Source organism: Thunnus maccoyii, chromosome 11 (assembly GCF_910596095.1).
Source record: "Thunnus maccoyii chromosome 11, fThuMac1.1, whole genome shotgun sequence".
NCBI lineage: Eukaryota > Metazoa > Chordata > Actinopteri > Scombriformes > Scombridae > Thunnus > Thunnus maccoyii.
Genome location: NC_056543.1, coordinates 22,041,243 through 22,063,192, shown reverse-complemented (window position 1 = coordinate 22,063,192; position 21,950 = coordinate 22,041,243). Strand labels below are relative to the sequence as shown.

Below are 21,950 nucleotides of genomic sequence, written 5' to 3'. Positions count from 1 at the left end.
GCTTGTGCTGACTGGTGGATCAGATCAGCTATCGATGATTGAAGTGACAACTATTTTTTTCCCGGCATTTCTTTCCCCAGCAGATTTTAAGGAACTAAATTGTAATGGGACATAAAATCTAAAATCTGCTCCCTACTGTGCATTTACATGAGATGTTTCTGTTGGAGTGGCATGTCTGCATGCTGAGATGATGATCACTGTATATCAGGCAAGTGACCCTGCTCCTAAATTTAAAGCAACCCGTTTGGATCTCTTTTCTATCTGCCAATCTTGACAACTGCACTGTGTAATCTGGCAAAACTGTATCTGCAGCTCCAGTCTCCACATGCCAGCTCACATAAGCTTTGCTCTGCACACCACTGTCCACAGCATCCGGCTGCATCCCAATCTCTGATAGTGACAATATGGCGATATGAAAACAGACATATCAGACATACAGACGATTGCCCAACCCTAGTATTTAATCAACATTTCATATCTTGCGCCGCTCATCACATTCTCAGGTTGTAGCTACAGTTTGTGAACTTTGATTAGGTTGTCACTAAAAACTGAAATGTTTCTGCCTTCTCAGGCAATAGATCTCAACTGAATCTTTGAGTTTTAGTTATTTAAAGTAAAATCTAAATATATTCAATGAGAGATATGAATGGTTTTGGATTTGACAAGCTGATGATACTGAACTCAGATTTGATAAATGCTACCAAACCACAACCTTAACTGCCTAAAAAAAAAAAATCAGGCTGTTTGTGGGCAGAATCTCTAAATTGAAAACAGTTGCATTAGTGAAGCATATCCCAGTTTGTTGTGTGGTCCCGATTACTAAAGAACAAAAAATCAAATCAAAAGTCACTTTGCTCCTTTGTAATGTGAATAAGGTATATTTTTGAAGAACTTTTTAAACTGAATGGCACAAGTGCCCCTTAAATAACAGTAAGTGTGAAACCCTGCGGGTGATGGATTTACATTACGATATGTTAGGAATTGATACGACTTCATCCAGCAATGCAATCAACCGCAGGTTTCCCACCCTAACACTTGTGTGACGCCTTCTTAGAGACATGAACATACCATTTGATTAGATTAAAAATGGCTGTGGCTGTGATACTTGTCTTTAACCCCTAAATGACTAGTGTATGTGTATATTTATCTGTGTCACTGGAATGTCACAAAGATGTGTTTTTCATCATTTGCCACCCTTGCAGAGCAAGTTGTCATCTACCCTCTGTGGACGGTAGTTATAGCAGTCAGGTTAAACTGCTTGGAAGGATGGCCTGACATATGTTAACGTAGTAAATGAAGATGTATGAGTGCAATAGCTGTTGCATCTAACACCGGCAAACTAATAAGAAAATATGTGCAGCAAGTCCATTTCCCCTGATGAATGTTGGCAAGCAGCTTGGATGTACAAAATGATGTGGCAAGTCAACCTCAAGTCAACACCATTACCATAAAAAAACAACTCCACAGTTATTAACCTCAGAAAGCAACACCATCAGCATCTCTCTGCTCTTTAATATATGCACATTAAAATGCTTAATCTCATGTTTTAGATGTCTGTGAAGCACCTTCATTTGCACGTATATTGAGTTACTGCTTTTAACAGGTGAACCTCCATCTGGAAGAGAAGGCTTATAACTGAGACATCCTTTCACCAGTCTAGCCAGTCCACTAAGTGGCAACTGGAAAGAGCACATAAGACCAATGTTCACCACATGAAGGCTTGTTGGAGATGCTGAAGCTGAGATTCAATGTATAATGATGGGAAAAGCATCTACACATATTATACAATACAATATTAACCTATTATATTTATTACAATTACACAGAGGATGCTATGATCAGCTGTTTCTAAAAATAGTCACATAATGACTACATAGCAACAATTATCTGCTGCTGTTTATTTCCTTGTGGTTACAACTCTTCTATAGTCTTATTTAAAAGATGTTCTCCAGACATGTTTTAAGACATGAAAAAATAAATGATGTCCCTCTCCCTCATTGAAAAATCCAAAATGAATCTTAAAATATATTTAATCTCAAATGTTCAACTGCTGGACACAATGTCTCCTATTTCATTGAAAAGTCCATTATCATTGTATGTTCACTGCAGGTTTCACACTTATGTAAGTTGCACATTGGAACATGACTGGATTCAAGCTAGTAGTGATATCACAAATCATGCTTGTACTTGCAGTTGTCAAATGAGATTTAAGGAGAGCACAGAGACAATTTATCCCTTCAGCAGATGAATTTAAAACCAGCCTTCGAGTGTTAAACTCACACATCCATACACATCATTCTGCACAGTGAAGCTCAAAAATCCAATTGAAGTATCAATACGACAAACTAATTTTTGAGAAAGACTTTAAGTTTACTTTGTGATAAATAAGCAGCAAAACCTCCAGACAGCAATTTTCATAAATGCTGTCATAATAAAAAATTAACAGTAAATAAGTTTCAGCGTAAATTATGGAGGAATGTGTACCAATAAGTAAGTGTAACAATTATCAATATCGATAAGCAGAACCAGTATCAATATTGGTATTCATACAATCCATATAATTACACTAGTTCTAATTATAAAATTGGGGAGCTAAATCACATGACTGTCAATATTGCTGTGGATGCTTGCCATGTACATTATCAGGATCTGCATTTGCTGGTAAGATTTTGTTTAAAATGTGTCATGACACCTGTCATTCAGAAATCAACTGATGAATAGTTTGTTCTCTTTACATTTCCCTTCTGTCTGAGGAGCAGGTAAGACACGTTTTTTCAACCACTGCATAACCTATACTCATCACTTTTCAAATGTTAATGAATTTTGATTACATGACTGGGCAATAGATGGAATTGGTGATATCCTCGTCTTTCTGCACAAATGACTGACAGCTGGATATTGAAAGCAGGCCAGGAGAAGAAGAGGCAGATAAATAAATATCACCTGCCTAAAGGAAAGGCAAGAGGAGTCGGTCATATCTGATCATTAAAGGCTGGCGTCAATCAATTCAGAACAGGAAAAAATTATCAAAAAGTCTTTTGGAAAAAAAAGCATGAAATTTTCAAGAGCTTGCTTGATACTGTGCTGAAGTATGTTGGGAATTTTTCATCATACTTATTTTCATCATACTTATTGACATCTGTTGACTGATGCCAGATACAGGCAGGCAGTTGATTCGGGTAGAAAAAGTGGCCATAGGCAGGTAGCCTTGCTCTTTTTTTAGCTCTGTGAGTCTATTTGGGGAGGACTTCCTGCTACTCAAACAGGGGGACATTGAGACCGGCGACGTGACAATGTGGCAGTGGAGGCCGTGGATTCAATTGTCAGCTTGCCTGGCACTGGGTTGTTGTCCGTGCCATTTGGGGACGGAGCTGCAGAGGATGCCTTGTCTGCAGAGATGGTGACAAATTGACGCCAGAGACCCGGTGGCTGCAGCCTGAGTGGCTGCAGGAGACTCAAGAGAAGTTTCCATTGCTCAGGAGGATATGGACATTAAGAGGCTCGTCCTTCAATAATTAGAGGTGACCGACGACAAGTTTGTTCAAACAATGAGCTGGCGGTCATGTACGATGGACCGTCTGAACTCTAATATTGAGCTGCTGATGCAGCATATTGTGGGTTCAGGTACCACCCATTATATGACTCCATGCTCACACGCCCACAAGAAGGCCCCTCCAGGAGTACAGTTCACCTGCACTGAACAGTGACTACAGAGAACATACGCATCTGTAAATGACTAAAGAGCTCTTCTTGCTGTGGTTCACACTTTAAAGCACTGTTCATGTTTGTGCCTTACTTAGCCTACATTTGTATCTTTTGAACACTTTAAGTACATTTTGCTGATAAGGCTTATATACTTTTCCTTACATAAGGTTTTGATTGCAGGACTTTTACTTGCAGTGGAGTATTTTCACAATGTGGTATTAGTACTTTTACTTAAGTAAAGGATCTGAATACTTCTTCCATCACTGCAAAATGGCTGAACACACTAACAGCAGGCTAACCAAAGCTATCATATACTAGCAAACTTTTAAACTTTGATGCATCAAACAAATTCATTTTCTACTCACAGACACCGTTTACTTTCTTACAGTCACACAAAACTGATTTGAGCATCATTTTATTTTTCTAGAATGATATCTGGCTTTTTTGTGTCTCCCTCTTAGAAGTGGGGTCTTCCTAGGTCTTCTACCACTGAGCCCATTTTCATTCAGACAGTGATGGATGGTGTGACTTGAAACTATTGTACCTTGAACTTGAAGATCAGATTGGATCTGTATTAAAGTTTTCCTTGGTTCTTTCTCAACTATTTGAGCAATCCTTCTGTTCAATCTCGGGCCAATTTTCCTCTTGCGACCACGTCCAGAGATGTTGGCTACAGTTCCATGGGGTTAAACTTTTTAATAATATTGGCAACAGTGGTCACAGGAACTTCAAACTCTTTGGAGATGGTCTTGAAACCTTTACGTTTATCATGCTTGGCTATTACCTTTTTTCTACCTCTACTTCTTCTTCAGACTACTCTCTAGTTCTCCTTCTGTTTTCCATGTTCAATGTGATGCACACAGTGGCACAACAGAGTGAGTAATTTTCTCCTATTAAACTGGCTGCATGAGTGATTATAAGATAAAACACAATAGTCTGCTTAATTTATCACTAAAAATCAATTATTTCTTACAATTTCTAAAAGGATACCGATAATTTTGTCCAGGCTATTTTAGTATGTCTTTGTAGAATAAACATGAATTCACTTATTTTCACAACTTTTTTGTTCCACTGCAAACCAAACATAGATATGCATTGATAATAAAATATCTTTTAATTTCAACACTGTTCAGGGCGAATGGTGCATTATTTCAATAAAATGCAAGGGTACCAATAATTTCGGCCACGTCTGTTATTTTTTACTTCCAATTGGGGATTTGTGGATGCACTGAGCAAAGCTCAGGAAAGACCCCCTTCTCTGTTTGTCTGTTTAGCATTGTCAGGTTGGGCTAACCCATTGTTGCTAACTTTGGAAGCTAACCCCCTTCACTTTTCCAGCAGTTGGGGAAACAACAGATGTGACTTTTCTTTGTCTGGAGAATGAGCATTTTTTACTGACTCACTGTAGCCTGTACTGTACATTTACTGCCAGATTGACAACTTACTGCTAACCTTTTCTTCTGCTCTGCTCGCATTCACTGTCACTTTTCTACCGCTTGCACTCACTCAACCACTCGCTACACACACACATTACACACTGCCCTATTCCTTAAAGGAGCTATGCTACCAAGAGTTTCCCAGACAACAACAAAGAAGTTCACTCACATTTTGGAACAGCGCTGCACAGAGGCAACTATTGATTTTGCTATTGATTTCCAAATGAATGGATATTTGGCATTAAAAAAATATTTTTTTGGCCTGGCGGGCCACTAGGCCTGTATAATTATAGGGGAAACCCTGCAGTTTCTTTGTGAACTTCATAATAGTTGTGCAGAATAAAACAAGATAGATAACAAAAGAAAGGTCTTCCATGTTTAAGGTCTTCCTCAAAGTCACCAACCGTGCCTTCATACGCCCAAATAAGCACTCGATCACCATGTATGCCTTGCCAAGTGATAGCCCATAATATTGCTCCTGTGGAGTAACTCCGCCATTGGGGTATTACTTAATGAGGTACGGCATCAGGGGATAAGCTGGATCACCAAAAAGAAACACAGGGTAAAGCATCTTCGCCCCCCACCAATTCTTTAGGGCAGGAGGGAATTGCCCCATCTTTTAGGTCTCCACTCAGTTTTGAGTTGGCAAATATGCACGCATTGTGCACACTACCTGGCCATTTTACAACAACCTCCATGAGACAGTACTTGTAGTCACACCACGTTTGTACATTCATTCCTGTTGATGTAGTCTGTGGATTTAGCTAGGGGTTGTTTTACTTCAATGTGAGTGCAGTCAATTGCCACCAAGCATTGTGGCATACAGTGTGTTTGGTAGAAGTTGAAAACAAGATCACTTCACTTCAGATTCACTTTGGGCTATGTGCTCAGTGTTTTGGCCCCAAGAACATGGTGATGGCCTTACAGACTTGTCGGATTATGACTGAGACAACTTGTCAGGATAGTTCAAATGCATTAGCGGATTTCCCTCAGTCCTCCCTCATCGCTCAAATAATGCTACCTTTTTATGTACATCCACGGACGCCCTCATTTTTGTTGTTGCTCTTTCTACATACGGACATAGTCTTTCACTGAGGTTGATCAGGGCCTATCTGGACATTCGAAAGTTTTCTCACCATTCCTCAGGAACCACAAACCCAAAACCAGCGCTCCATGTAGGGTTGATAACGCTGCTGGACACAGGAATTGTCGCAAATCACTCAAATAATAGCTTGCCTCCTGCACATGTAGGCAGTAGTAGCATTATAAAAAACAGAATTTAACTGCACAACAGCTGCTAGCATAGACAACAAGGTCAGAAACACCTGTAATTCGTTATCCATGTTGAATTAACCACTGGTAGTCAAGGCTGATGTCATTTGTTTTCTTCCAAAAAGGGATCACGTGATAAAGGCGTGACGAATCAGGGAAGGACACATCATGATTGACCCAATCAGGAAGCAAATGTGGGTGTCTGCATCATCGTTTACACAACTATCCGTTTCTACCTGTCCAGACTTAAATGCAACCCCTGAGTTTTCAAACTAAAACAATGCTCGCATTGTACAAAATATTTAGAATTTAGTTACAAACGAGGGTATCACCGCTAATCCACATATTAAAAAAAATCCTTCTTTCGAGCATCTCAGGGAACAGATGCCATGTTATCAAATGTATAAATCGACACTGAATCCAAGAGATATGTGTCTGACATATGTCACCCTTGGACCCCCCACATTTTTTTTATGCTCCGTCTCTATTTTTTTCTCTCCTCTGCCCCGTTTAGTGAAGCATAATCTCCATAGACAGCTGTTTAAATCAGACAAATATCCCACTGTTTATATGTTCTGAACTTAATAACCATATCTATATTGATTGATCAAGGATCCCAGTCTGCCTATGAGCTTGCTAGTTTCACTACAGGCAGATTCCCCTCACCCACTGTGGTGGGTGGGCAAATAAAATCAATGAATCAGTAAATATTAACATGGTCGATTTCTTTCCCTGGAGCCTACATGAAAACTACTTTGGTTCAGTAAATTTCTGCTGTCAGTCAGTCTGGTGAAGGTGGTTTGGCCAGCTGCTGTCCTCTCAGCTCCCCAGGAGCTACTGACAGACAGTTGATTCTGTGGACAGAAATGTCCAAACGCAGGTCAGAGTCTAAGTGGATTGAACAGATAAAAAGTCTTGCTTTCTATGTGGATTCCCAGTTACTGTATGTGAACAGTGATGGCATGGCGTTAACCAGTGGCCAGAGGTTTGGTTTCCAATGTGGCTTTGACCCATGCTCAAAATCCTGTGTCATATACAGTGTGAAAGTGGCATTATTACAATACTTTATTCAATCTTGTTTTTTACTTTATTTTATTCAAATTGTCAATTTGGCTAATGGTTACATTGCAGAATTGTAGTGGTGTTTCAAACTATTTTACTGATGAAAAAGGACAAAAAAATCACCACATGATAAAGTCACACTGTAACTAACATGACCATCAATCATACTGAACAGTGTGGCTACGAGACAAGAAAATCACCTGTCTCAGGCTTCTTATTTTTCAAATGCATACTTGAGTGTTACAGTAATGATACCTGCTTCATGTAGGCATAACACATGGTCTCCGCTACACGTTTTCCCTCATCGTAGCATGCTCGAGGACCAATAGGATTCACATGGCCCCAGTATTCTTCATTTTGGGGGTGTACCTCAGGGTCTGGAGAACAAACATTTTGGCAACATTTGAAGACACAATTTGAAAGCTAATGACATCAGCTTTCTGCAAAGAGAATCAAAGGCTCATTTGGAATAGCATGCTTTTTGTTATCTTGTACAATCATAACATAAGCATGAACACCTTCACAGCATGTCTGTCTAGAAAACTGTGCTGCATTTTGGCACCCAGCAAATACCTAAACTAGTAAAAAACACTAAAGGCTCACTGACCTGCAGAGTTCAGTTAAGTAATCATTTCAAGTAGTAATTTCTGACTCTCTCTGGGATTGTTGGCACAAAAGTACGCGAGTATAGATAATGATTTAGGGTCATAAATGTTCCCTCTTAAACAAGGCTAACCATAACATCTGGTTATGTAAAGAGCACTTGAATGAGTGAGTAGGAAGCCTCCTTCTTACCTCCATAAACCTCAGAAGTAGAAGCCAGGAGAAGTCTGGCACCCACACGTTTGGCCAAGCCTAGGAGACAAACAAAACAGTGAGAACAGTCTTCCCGTCTAAGCACAAAGGAGATCAAATCCTGCAATAAAACTTGGATAAATGCACACACTAGAAAGCTGTCAGACAGCACATACCTCTGCCAAGGCTGCACAATCTACAAAATTACTCAGTGATAGATCTTTTCCCTCCACAACGATGGTTTGAATACATTCTAGGTGTGTTACATTTTATTCATACCGTGCTTTGGCAATACTTTATCTGAATATGGTCAAGCCAACACAGCTCTCTGAATTCTTTTTCCACAGACATTCACAAGAAAACAGATGTTCTAAAACGCCTCTCAAAAATACACCTCACATTGCTAAGAAATCACAGGGGAAAAAATCCTCAATCTGCACAAAACAATTATCACTATCCCTTCTCAGACATGCAGTTTGTAACAGTGTTGGCCTCATCTATTAATTAAACTAATGGATTCTGGATTTGCAACACAGGTGTCTGTAACATAAATGTTTCATAACGGCTTTATTTACACATGACAGAACCATTACAGATAGAGCTGCAATGCTAACAGTATTTGCCATCTGTGTGAGAGAGGGAACAGTTGCACTGCTGGATAATAATGGTGATTTGGAAAACAATATCAAACAAGATGAACGTTCTCAGTTCCCTCACAGGCTGAATTAATGATGTAGCAGTTGAGGGCTTAATTGATGTGCATTTCGTCCAGTGGATATGCTAATAAGGTTATTGTGTTAATATGATGAGATTCAACACTGAGTTTTTTTTGCAAAAAATTTAAAAGAAAAGTCTTGGGGACATTTTACATATAACCTTGTTTCAAACCAATCCTACCCTTATACTGTAAGAACTCAGTCAGTAGCATGAATTTACTCACCAAGCATGTTCAGAGTGCCAATGGTGTTGGTCTTGAGGGTTTTAATGGGGTTATACATGTAGTTGGGTGGAGAGGCTGGAGAAGCCAGGTGATAGATCTGGTCCACTGTGAAGAGCAGAAGAAAAATTAATAATCTAACCTTGAAACGAACATTAGTTGCAGCAAAATGTAATGGCAGAGTAACTGAATGATTTCCTGTGTTAAATTTTCTAAATGCTGCTGGTTTTTGAAACCTTAACTTGAATGTATTTAATGTTAGCCATCCTTTAAGGTGGCAACATGAAAGGAGAAGAGATTTCGATTTCTGTTGTTTTCTGTAATAATGTTAGCTAATAACATTGATACTTTGAGAGAACATTATGTGCACTTAGACAAATCTATTGCCTTGTATGTCTTCAAGTAAGTACTCTCTCTCTCAACATCGCTCACCAATTCTCTTCCACTTAAAGTGGGAGAGAATTGAAAAAAAAAATTGGAAGATGATAAGTGGACCACTTACCATCCAATTTTCTAAGTCACTCCATGTCTTTCAACCCTTTTCAAGGCCAATTTCATCACCTATTGTGAGAGCCACTTAGGCACATACTAATATTTGGTTAGTTCTTTCTGTTATAATCACATGCTATATATGTTCTAGTGTTATCTAAGTTTATGCAACAGTTAATTCACAGTATATGTACAGGTCAAGTGTATTTTGAGGATTATAAGTGTAAATACTTGCAATTTGTGTTTGGGTGCTAGAATGCAGTAACATATATTTTGTTGCTTGCGACAGTGGATTGTGTCGTAATGTAATTTTATTGCACACATCCAATGATGCCTGCCGTTAGAATTTAGAGGAATCTGCAAATACGTTTGAATCAAAACACATTTTTGACCATGTACAACTGGTAACATGTATGATGAGTTTAATGTGCACATCGAGATAGCAGGTAATAATGTGTGTGTTAAGAGTTCGGAATACAACATCAAGTTGGGAATGGACCAAAGCCTTGTCCATGTGACTTATAAAAAAATTTCATTCAATGTTTCCTTCTTCCTGTGGATTTGTAAGTACATTGGGTTTCACAAGAAAAATGGATTTAATTCTGTGGAACACGAATCACAACAAAGATACTCTGCAGATTAAATGGAACTGGGAACATGGTAAAACACCCACTATACCTATTGAAAACTTGACCTCTTGATCCATGACTCAAAACTATTTCCTCTTTCACTGCTTGTTCAATCTTATCTCTCAACCTTTCTCTATTTATTGTAATTTCCTCCAGAAAATACAGAGGCACTGATGTTAGATTTTTATGCGATGGCAAGCAACAAGAACTCTAAAGAGGTCAAAACTCCAGCAACTCTTGAAGCATAAAGAACAACTTATTGTTAGACCAACGTATTTCGGTGTTTGGGGCGGCTGTGGCTCAGGAGGTAGAATGGGTTGTCCAGTAATCGGAAGATCGGTGGTTCGATTTCTGACTCCTCCAGTCCACATGTCAAAGTGTCCTTGGGCAAGATACTGAGCCCCGAATTGCTCCTGATGGCTGTGCCATCAGTGTGTGAATGTGTGTGAATGGTTAGATTCCTCTGATTGGCAGGTTGGGACCTTGTATAGTAGTGCCTGTCATCAGCGTATGAATGGGTGAATGTGACTTGCAGTGTAAAAAGCACTTTGAGTGGTCGGAAAGACTAGAAAGGCGCTATACAAGTATGGTCCAATTACCATTTACTTGTGGCATTCATCAGGGCCATCCTGAAGCAGCAAGAAGTCTCCCCATGTCTGCTTTTAATTAGGTTTTTGTAGTGATTCACATTTTAAGGATATGTATGAAAATTTTTTATGGAGTAAAGAAATTAAGCCTGACACTGGTTGAATAAAGCCTAGAAACTCCTCTTCAAACCCCCATGGATGTTACCTTTTAACATTTACACAATACCATCACACAGTGCCAGAAGGCAATCAAAGCTTTACAAAATTATGATATTACAGGGAGGGAAAAAAATTGATTAAAATCATGAGTCGGCCCCAAAATTAACGATATGAAAGCAAAGTTCTTACAATGACTTAAACCTGTGTGCATTTCTGTTTAACCTTCTTAGTGTCCTGACTGTGCCCTATATAGGCTCTGATCACTTTGAGGTTACATGCAGTGATACAAAGTCTGATCTAATTGCCTCTAACAAGCTCACATAACTTTCAAAGCCGGGCCTTAACAACCAAGATAACACATCCCGTCCATTAACAACTAGACCTTTTAAATATACTTTTTAATAGATTGTTTTTAATTCAAGGTAGAGTTCACCTTGGGGGCCAAAAAATCCAGGGCACCCTTTGTCTTTGTTGCGGAGCTCTGTTGATGGTTTCCTATGATATTTTGTAGTGCACCATAGTATTTTGTCTGTGTTGATGTGTTGTGGCAAGAAGGTTTAGACAAGCTTCAGACAGCCTCTAAAGATTGAACAAAATACTTCCCCCTTCACTCAAAAATGTGCTTTTCGTCTTCTATTTTCAGTTGGGTGTTTGTGCTTCACTGTGCAGAATGATGTATATGTGCAAAGTTTGACACAAGAAGGCCGTTTTCACATTAAACTGCTGAATAGGAAAGTTTCTTTGTGTTCACCTTAAATCTGAGTTTAAGATGGGTACATATGAGCATGATTTTTGACATCACTACTAGTTTGAAGTCAGTTGTGGTCCAGTATGCAACTTACACAAATGTGAAGTGTAAACTTGAAGCCTCCAGTGCACATACACAGAGTGGACTTCTCAGTGAAGCAGGAGTTATCTTGTATTCAGCAGTTAAACTTTTGAAATTAGAAATCTTTGCATATTCATAGATTTGGGATTTTTAAATCACGGAGAAAGAGTAAACATCATTTGAAGACTTTTCAGGTAACGTTTTTATGGAAAAGCCACATTAGACACATCTCATTACTCAATGTAGAGTATTTTTTTTATGTCTGGACAGAATAAACTGAGGACAACTCAGAGCTCAAAAAATTCAGAGCCTATGTCTAGCATTAAACCTGCACCATTGGTGTGTTAATGTTTTCTGTTGCTAACATAACAAAAATCTCTCCATTATGGCAATAAGAGACAAATTTTGTGAGCTGTGTACAGTATCTGCCCCATTAAATAAAAAAGGGATTCACCAATAAAAGCTATTAGATACATAACATACAATTGCTGTATGCCGAGAGCAATTTGTACATCTGAATGACTTTAAATGATTGCTTTGGCAAACATTTTCCAGAGGCAGAGAGCTGACATTTGCTATTCAAAAGGGCTTTAGTCACCACAGAAAGAATAAAGGATGATTATTTTCTTGGATGAAAAAAAAAAGATGAGCAAACACTATGAAGTAAAGAAAAAATAATTTAAATGAATGAAGATAGACATTTTAGATAATCCTTTCTAGGTAACTATACATAATAGATGTGTTTGTCTTGGCCTGAGCTCAATAGAGGGGTAATCATGCAACGAAGTGAGCAGATAACTTCTGTCTTTCTGCAGTAATCTGTTTGATTTCATAACCTGCAATAATTGATTTTATGGCCATTTGGAGGGCAGCAGAAACAAGCTAAAAACACAATATTGACATGTTGTCACCTTTAAAATAGTTAAAATCAATAATCAACCAATCTTCAACTAACGCTTTTGGGGGAGTTCAGGTCACTTTTTGGGCGAGCTAAGCCCTCCCTGGCTCCCTCAAAATTTGAGAATTTTTAGTTGGCTCTGGCCAAGATGGTCCTACTTGGATTCTCAACAGTAAGCAAAAACCACTTAATCACTTCCCACATTTACTCTCTTCCTCACCCTCAATATAGAGAGGCTCCACCACATCATGATTGATGAGCTCAAAGTTTTCATGCCCAATCCAGTGCTCCACATTCCTTTTCCTCCCTGTGAAGAAGTTGTCCACCACAGTCACCTCATGGCCATCCATCATCAGTTTATCAGTCAGGTGGGAACCCACGAAACCAGCCCCACCAGTAATCTAGTGGGAGAATACACAAGTATGATAACATCAGTGAAGGACATTTTTGCAATAACAGTTTTCCATTTAAAGAGCAATGAAACACTGCCTTAGGTCAGGGATGTGGCTCTGCGGTAGGCACAGGTGGCTTGCTAACGTCATGGAGAGTAACATGAAAAAACTTGATTTTGTGTTTAATTATTCTTTCAATATACTAAGGCGACAATGAAGACTAAATCAATAAAGCAATAATTGTTGTTAATAGTTATAGTGTTAAAATCTGTAAGCTAAACATTATTTAAATAGAATGACTATTCAATAAAATGAAAATGGAGCTCACAGCATATGAAATAATCTATTCACAAAGTTTTTTTTCAAGTACAAATATAAACAGTAACAAAATTGAGAATAAAGCACAGAAAGAAAAAGATATAATGCACAATGTGCAGTATTTAAAGGAAATTCCCAGTCTTATTTTTGTAGTTTTTCCCATCATTCCTTCCAGGTTTGAAATCATAGTACTCACCAAAGTATATGACTGGGAACACAGAAACATTGCTACAGTACACAGTCTGTATAAGAACTTTGCCAAAATGAAATCAGACCTGCAAACCCAAGTGAAAAAGTTGACAATTATGAAACTGCTTGACCCCCTTACCACCTTCAGTGTGTTGCCGCTGCCGTGGGGCAAAACAAAAGTAAAGTGAACCCACTTTGGACAAGTCCACTCAGTTAAACAACAACATTTCAAGTTACAGCAAATGAAAACAGTTTCATTACAAACATGAGGTCAAGCAGGGTTCTGCATTAAGTGCAGACAGTGTGTCTGTGATTTCCCAGGTGAAACGTGCTTTGTTTAAAACCTGTATGATTTTGAGACTGCTTGTGTTTCTTGCCTCATCTGACTTCTTTTTAGCAATGTTGCTGTTGAGATCTCAGCAATTAATTTGGTGAGAGCAATGTTATTATTGCTGATAGAAATGACAGAAAAAACTGAAACAAACATCAATACATGATAACCTTGCAACAAATGGAATTTTAATTTAAATTTTGATGAATTTTTCGTCACCTGGTCAAGACCACGACCAAGAATCTAGTCCTTATTTCACACCAGTACTTTGAGCTGAATGCAAACATCAGCATGCCAACATGCTCACAATGACAATGCTAACATCTTAGTTTAACATGTTGGCAAGCTAACATTTACTAATTAGCATTAGAAACTAAATTAAAATTTGGTGCGAGTTGAAAGGTCAGGGGTCAACAAAGTTAAAGCAATTCATCCAGATAGGAAGTTGAATGTCTGTAACAAATTTCATGCCAATCCATCCAATAGTTGCTGAGACATTTCACTCATAAACACAAAATGTAAACTTCATAGCAATGCTGGATGAAACATCAGGGGATCACTAAAGTCAGTGGGATTTAACCGGGGAACATGAATGTCTGTGCAAAATTTGACTTCAGTATATTGATTATTGTAATGTGATTGTGCATCTGTAGTTGTGTGTTTCTGGCATACCAAAATTCTCTTCCGATCCTTTTCTGACAGAAATTTCACAGGTGGGTATTTCTGAGAAAAACTGTGAGAGAGAAGATAAAACTTCTTAGTGATGGACATCTGGAATAAAAACTCAATAAGAAGGAAGCAAAACAGAATCACATCTATGAGCTCTCTGTAAATCCAGTTCTTGTTTGACTGAAAAAACAGCTTTCAGTTTTATGATAGCTGTGCTCTCATAACATGCACCATAAATGAACAGATTTGCCTGAGTAACTTTTCTTTTCTGGTTAGCAGTAACTGAATCAATAGGGTGTCTTACTGTATCTTTCTTTCACATACAAATACAGATTTACTGAATGAAATAATGGCAGTGTTTAGGTGATTTTTAATCTACAACTATTTTATGTTTTATTTTAAGATTACCTTTGTGTTAATTAATCAGAAAAATCTGAATAATTTATGTTGATTGATGATTTTGTGTTCTTGCCAGAACTCAAAAATGACGTGTGAGTACAATGTTATCATACCAAGTTGTAATTAACTAGAATTGTCCTAAAATCACCAAAATATGTACATAAATCATATTTCTGCCTTAACAGCATTCACACGTCTCACATAATCTCTGACAGCACTATTGCATCATCAGTAGCTGCAGAACAGAAAATCAGGGGCTTTGTTCACCAATAAGCCTGTAGGTGCTCAATATTCTACACAATTCACTTACATTATTCCACTGTGGTCTTTCTGAAGGATTACATGGATATACGGTACCAGGGACGTTGGAACTATTTTCTGGGAGGGGGTGCTGTAAATATGGGGGGATGGGGGCTGATTAGACTGAGCTATTAATGAGCCTGACCCAAGACTTTAATTTCATATAATTTGAGACATATACAGCTATTAAGAAAACTAGGAAGTAAGATTTAGATGTTCACAAAGCATCTTTATTATTATGACAATTAAAAATGGTTCATATCAAAGAGGCATAGCCTATGTCACACATGCTCAAATCAATCATGAAACCTTATTAAAATCCTTTAATAAGAAGTGCAAAATCAAAAGTGATTTGGCAAATCATAGGCCCTTGAAGGTACAAATATTTGAGCAGGAGACAGGCTTATCATTTCTGATCACATCACTAGGCTATGAAAGCAAATATTCTTTATGTCGTAAGGAAATATGAAAGACAGAAATGAAAGTCCCACAAATTTAAGCACGAAAAAAAGAAAAAAAAAGTTTGGTGCAGTAAAGAGAAGCTGTCAATAGTCACACCCCCTGCACTCCTTCGTCCAACATCTCTGTATGGTACCTTCATTTTAAAAGGTATAGTAATCCTTTGGTATATTGCAGGTTTATAGAAAGCAACATGCAGTAGGGACATGTGTATGCAATCATCATAAGTGCCTTTATATTTCTGCCTCACTAATTAGCCTCTTAAAAGCATCATTTATGTGCCATCAGTTGCTGCAATATTTTCATATATGGGTTTCATTCACAGATAGCCTGTTATGCCAAAGTCACATGACCACAAGCACCACACGACCTCTAATATTACAATGTCTTTTGCTCTATCCTTTTTCACACATTCTCAAATTCATATCATAGTGCTGAGATCTGGTGACTGTGGAGGAAAGCCATGCAAATCAGTACAGCTTGCATCTCTTCATTGGGCTTAAAACAGGTCTTACATGGCAAAGCTCATGTTATTTAGATGGTATAATCATTCAAGATGTTCTGGTTTAAATTGAAAGAAATTAATAAAAAAGTAGTAATTCAAACATTCCTATTATATAGGTCTAATTACTAGCCCAGACCCTTCCATTGAGAATTTGAGTTGGTATTGGAATACAGAAATCTACTTGTATTGAGACTAAGAAGAGATACTAATTGTCAGACTTCCTTTTTTACTAAAAACTACTTGAGCATGTATGTATACATATGTACTGAAAAGCGGGAAAAAAAGAAAGAAAAAAAGACACATACCTTTGTTCCAGATCACGAATCTTCTCTCTGAGAGGAGCCACAGCCTTAAGTGAGAGGAGAAATGAGAGATGGATGAGATGAGAGCACAAATCAGTGCTGAAGGCTGTGTTACCACATCAGCATGTTAAGGTAAGGATACAGTTAATTTCATGTCTTTTTTATGTTCATTTATTTATGTAGGCCTTTACCACAAACATGTGTGTCAAAGATTTTTATACATTACAAATTCTATACATTATTTTACACAAAAAACAATGACAAATTGTTCGACACAGAACAACCTTTCAAATATTAGAATAAATATGGGAATATTTTAGCAGACCAGGTCAAGACAATTGACTGTAATAGGTGTTGGAGTCATCTTTAATACCCTGCAATCTACTTTCCCTTTCATCATTTATTTACGTTTACAGAATAGCCCCCCCCCCCTCTCTTGGATGATGCAACAGTAAGCCAGTGATAATGAAGTGACAATCCCAATAGCAACTGCCACATCCTCTTTATGCTCCTGTCAAATAACCCTTTGTTATAGGGCAATTACATAAATAACCTTAAAACACATCAGACTCCCACGCTCACTCAACCCTAGATAATAACAGATAATGGCAGCAAGAACTGCCACAGTATCATGGATAGAAGTTTGGATTCAAGCTTCAATTTCAAGATGACCAATGAAAGGAAAAGTTTACAAGTCACAAGTCAAGTTAAAATAAGAATTCTCCTTCAAACATTAATAACACCTGACATTCTCGGCTGTTTCCTAATTTCTAGGTATAAATAATTTCACAGCTCCATTTGTCTTATCATGGTCATGATGTAAAATGATCATTACACTGTAGTTTGTAGTTCATAATGATTTCTAGGGACAGAACATTGCTTGTAAGGTTGCAAGATATGTGATGGATTTCACAGGCAAGTCAATTCTTTAAACTCTAAGGTCAGCCTGATAACAAACCTGAAATTATTTCAGCAAGCACCTGCAACATGTGATAAGCAACAGAGGTAATTATAATTTGTGTTATGTAGCTGACTTTTCAACTGAGTTGTGTGTATGTAGATGTGTGTCTTGATTCTCTGTTATGTAAATTCAACCACATAAAAATATGCTCATTCCTCCACATTGCAGGATGCAGCTGATAAAAGACCTGTTGGCATTTTGGAGAGTTAAGTAATTGCCATATCTTAGTACCACATCTCCTCTCAGTGCAATGCCAGTCATTTGATAACCTGATGATTCCACCATCAAGCAGAAACAGCAGGCCAGAAAAAGGCTCTGTTACAGATTAATGAAATCATGTATATAAGGGCTTAAGCAATAGGCTACATTCTTCAACCAGTAGGATAATATGTAATTGGAAAAGTATAGAAAACATCATGTTCATGCCTACATGGCATTTTAACAGTGATTTACCAGTAACTGTACATGAAAAATGTATCATGTTAACAAGTCAGATGTGATGAGAGTGCCTGGCGTCAGGTCAGGATATGGTAATAGAATTTAAAGTTCAAGTTCCACAGCAGACGTTTAGGTCTTTACTTACTCTTTACTCACTATTATTTTCAATCATTATCAAATGTTCACGCTGGTGTCAATGTTTGCTCCACAATTATTGTTGAATAATATTTTAAGATCAAAACCCAATTGTTACAGAACTGGTACAATTCAACATCACTGGCAAACTAGGATACAACTACATAGGGCTGTAGTACTCGACTCTATGTTTTTTATGATCTCGGACTTGTCTCTGTCTCGAAGGTGTTTGGTCCCAGACCACTGTCTCAACTTCAAGTCTCCGGTCTCGACCAAGTCCAGCTGGTTTCTCTTTCTTGCTCTTTCTTTTCGTGTTCCTGTGCCTCTGTGTCTGTGTGTGTTTCCGTGTGCGTAAATAGAGTCAGTTTCCACCATGTTCAATGCTGCCTGAATTACACTGTGTTTGCAAGTCATCAAAATGTGCAACACTATCAGTAAGATATACCAGTGGCACACCACAGAGACTTCAGCTCATATATCATGAATAACAAGGACATGCTCCCATATAGTGCTACTGAAAATAAATTTAGAATTTAGAAGTGAGTATTGATCTTAATAATACACTTAAGCTAATTAAGCAGTAAAAATATAAAATCTGAGTTTAATCAATATTAAATCATGGCTGAATAAAATCATAAAGAATCAGCATTGATTTGTATTACACGAATGACTTGCAGTGTAATGTATTATTAAAAAAGTATCTATATTGTATTTGTGTCAGATCATGTATGTAGGTACATATTCAATCATCTGAGGATAGATATACATGGCTGTAACCATGATTTACTGAGGTCAGAATTTCTCCATTGCAACCTACTGAGGAACTTTTTTACTACCCACCAAAACGTCTTATTGCTGCAAGTATATAGATATACATGTATATGCCAAAGAAAGGTCAAAGGTTGAGATGTTGAGTAATTATTATTATAATCAGCCTTCAAAATACCATGAGTAATTTGCATGCAAGTGTAGAATGTGAAGCTTAGACCATGACCTTCCTGCTGTCAGTTGTAGCTGCGGCCATGAATACAAACCCATGGAGGAAATATATCACGGTTAGACAGCAACATTGTGCAATAATATGTTCTCTTATATCATTACTTTTTTCTCAGGTGAAATGGGCATGCTTTTTCTTTTCTCTTTTTTCCCCCCCTTTTTTCTGGACTCGGCTTTGCCTCTGACAGGACCCCCTAAGGACTCTCTTGACTTGGACTCGGAGCTGCCTGGACTTGAACTTGTCACGGATTCCACTTAAATGGTCTTGACTAGAGCTCTACTGCTATAATATAACTGCACAGAGCAAAAGGGGCGTTTCCTCTTGTGTTAGGCCCTTGCAACCTCTTCAATTACATTCCTGCTGCTCCATCAGGGTTTGGCAGGCTTTCTGGATTTAGGAGAGTGCATGTCGCATGTCACACTCACTACAGTACCACATAATAACTATGATAGTTCTGAAAAATGTTATCAGTCCAGATACTAAAAGTTACTTCACTATACTAAAAGATATATTCCAGAAACTACATGAGGATGACACAATGTCTACAAAGGCTTAGCAGCAGCTTCAGTCCACCGTCTGTGTGTCTACACAGGTCATCTGCATTTCAGCAGTGCTCAGAGCCCAACACACATTTGTAGTCATGTGTGTCACACAGAAGAAAATAGACTTGAGGTGTAAAATTATGCTTTCCATCGCTGTTACACATGTGTAGCCTGAATGAAACACGAGCAGCAGTCACGCATCCTGTGTAGACAGCTGTACTGATTACAGGTACTCTGGAGTTTCTGACCTCTAGTAGTGCTATGAAGCAGTTTTTTTTAATCATAGTTTTAATCTAGTTAATCCTGTAATTTCTCCACAGCCATCTGTCATGCACACTTCAACTACAGGGAATGAGTCAGTGAGTGCAGACAGGATTCTCAAGAACATAAAATACACATTCAAAGTTCCTATGGTAAGCAACTGTCATTTAATATGATGTTGTTATCAGCCTTAACCGACTATTGCTTAACACATAGTTTTGACAGCAGTACAAAAACTGTTACATAAAAAAGTTGTAACCTTATTAATAATTTCAAGGCCAAATCAGTAATTTTATCCTGTTTAAATTTCAAATACAGTATTAGAGAGTTGTACTTATAAGTAATAAAAATATAAGCACATCGCTTGTTTATTTCTATAGAAATTAAAATACAGGCTTACTTTACTTCTGACTTTAATTTAGGGGTTGTCCAGTGTTAGTCCATGTATTAATAATAGGGATGGGTATCATTAGGATTTAATCAACACTACTACTATGATCGATATTCCTTATCATTTCTGTGGGCATAACAGTGGAAAATTTAATTTTTCTTTTAATGCGTGTGAGCAGGTTTTTTGATAAATAACTCTTATATGTTTTTTTTCCATGGCTTTAAGGGTAGTTGCGATGAGTCTTACCGCAATCACTAGCAAAGGTACAGTAAGTTCTTTGGTTGGAGGTGGGCTGTTTACGAGAATGATTAAGAACCTGTTGTTTACAGCTCTCTAATATCTCACGGTGGCTGTTTCTGTTTGTTCTATTCCTCCCTGCAGTATTTATAAATCCGCTGACCAAATAGCTCCAAATGTCTCCATATCTTGTTGTGTAGACCTGTTTTTATTGAAGAATAGCAGCACTAACGAACATCACAACCCTCGCGGAATGATTCGTTTCACTATCAGAATTTGATCAATTCAGTCCGATATCATTTGGAAAGTCTAGAAGAGCCGCACAAATGGAAACAGTATTTACAGTCGTGGTCAAATTTATTTGCACCCATGCAGAAATTCTAAGAAATAATTGGGTAATGCTTTTTCAGGCTTTCTATCTTCTCACATTCTCTTCTCATTAGTATCCAAGCACGTGTTTTCGATCTTATAAACACTTCTCTCATAATTCTTCAGCTTGTTTTCATTAAACAAAGACCTCATTCTGCTGTGTTGTGTCACCATGTATCAAAAAAAAGCAGATACTAATCAGGTATGTTTAATATGAGCTCATATAAATTCCTTCATGTAAACTTATGCAATAAACTCAACCATCCTGTATAATCTCAAACTTCTAATCCATTTCATATTTATGTAGGCATATTTGTATGTCAGTCAGAAACACCTAAAGGCTGCCTCACAGATAACTTTATTGCTTTTTCACAAAAAATAGTGATTCAGTGAATGTGGGCATATGTCATCAGTTATGTCACTGATATGATATCAAACTCAAACAATATATGGTTTAACAAATGTCTTACTGACATCTGCCCGTTCAAAACGTGCCTGTTCAGGACGGGCCCACTGCTTGGCCTCCAGTATTGCTGCTTCAATGCACAGCAAAATTAATACTGTTGATTGTTGTTGTGAGGTGTGAATGAGTTTAAAGGCCTACACCAACAACATGAAAGAAACTAACATTCTATTGTACACTGATGTTATAAATAAATAGTCTAATAGTAAATAAATGTTCTTTTCTCATTTCAGGTAAAATAAGGGCTGCATTTAAAAGTGAAATACATAACAGAGAGCTTTTGAAAAAGTAAAGTGGATCGATCATATTGGGCTCTTAGATCATTTATTTTCTGTGCATTCGGATTGGAACTGAATGGGTATGTTTGCTCAAAAGATTTGTGCTTTATCTCGTAGTGATGCTTCACATTCGCCACCGTCTCGGAACATATGAGGCACACTGGTTTTGAATTGCCCACGGGAAGAAGGAACATGTAAGAGTCTGTCCAGACTTTA

At 37.8% G+C, this 21,950-nt stretch overlaps 1 protein-coding gene across 1 annotated transcript in view; it reads right to left on the bottom strand.

Moving 5' to 3' along the window:
- Positions 1 to 21,950, bottom strand: part of uxs1 (UDP-glucuronate decarboxylase 1) — a 53,172-nt gene that overhangs the window by 16,509 nt on the left and 14,713 nt on the right. The window contains exons 4-9 of the mRNA XM_042426006.1: positions 16,666 to 16,709; positions 14,701 to 14,761; positions 13,019 to 13,199; positions 9,211 to 9,315; positions 8,271 to 8,330; positions 7,731 to 7,852 (exon numbers count right to left, since the gene is read on the bottom strand). Coding sequence (XP_042281940.1) covers positions 7,731 to 7,852; positions 8,271 to 8,330; positions 9,211 to 9,315; positions 13,019 to 13,199; positions 14,701 to 14,761; positions 16,666 to 16,709 — 573 coding nt within the window. The remainder of the gene's footprint in view (positions 1 to 7,730; positions 7,853 to 8,270; positions 8,331 to 9,210; positions 9,316 to 13,018; positions 13,200 to 14,700; positions 14,762 to 16,665; positions 16,710 to 21,950) is intronic.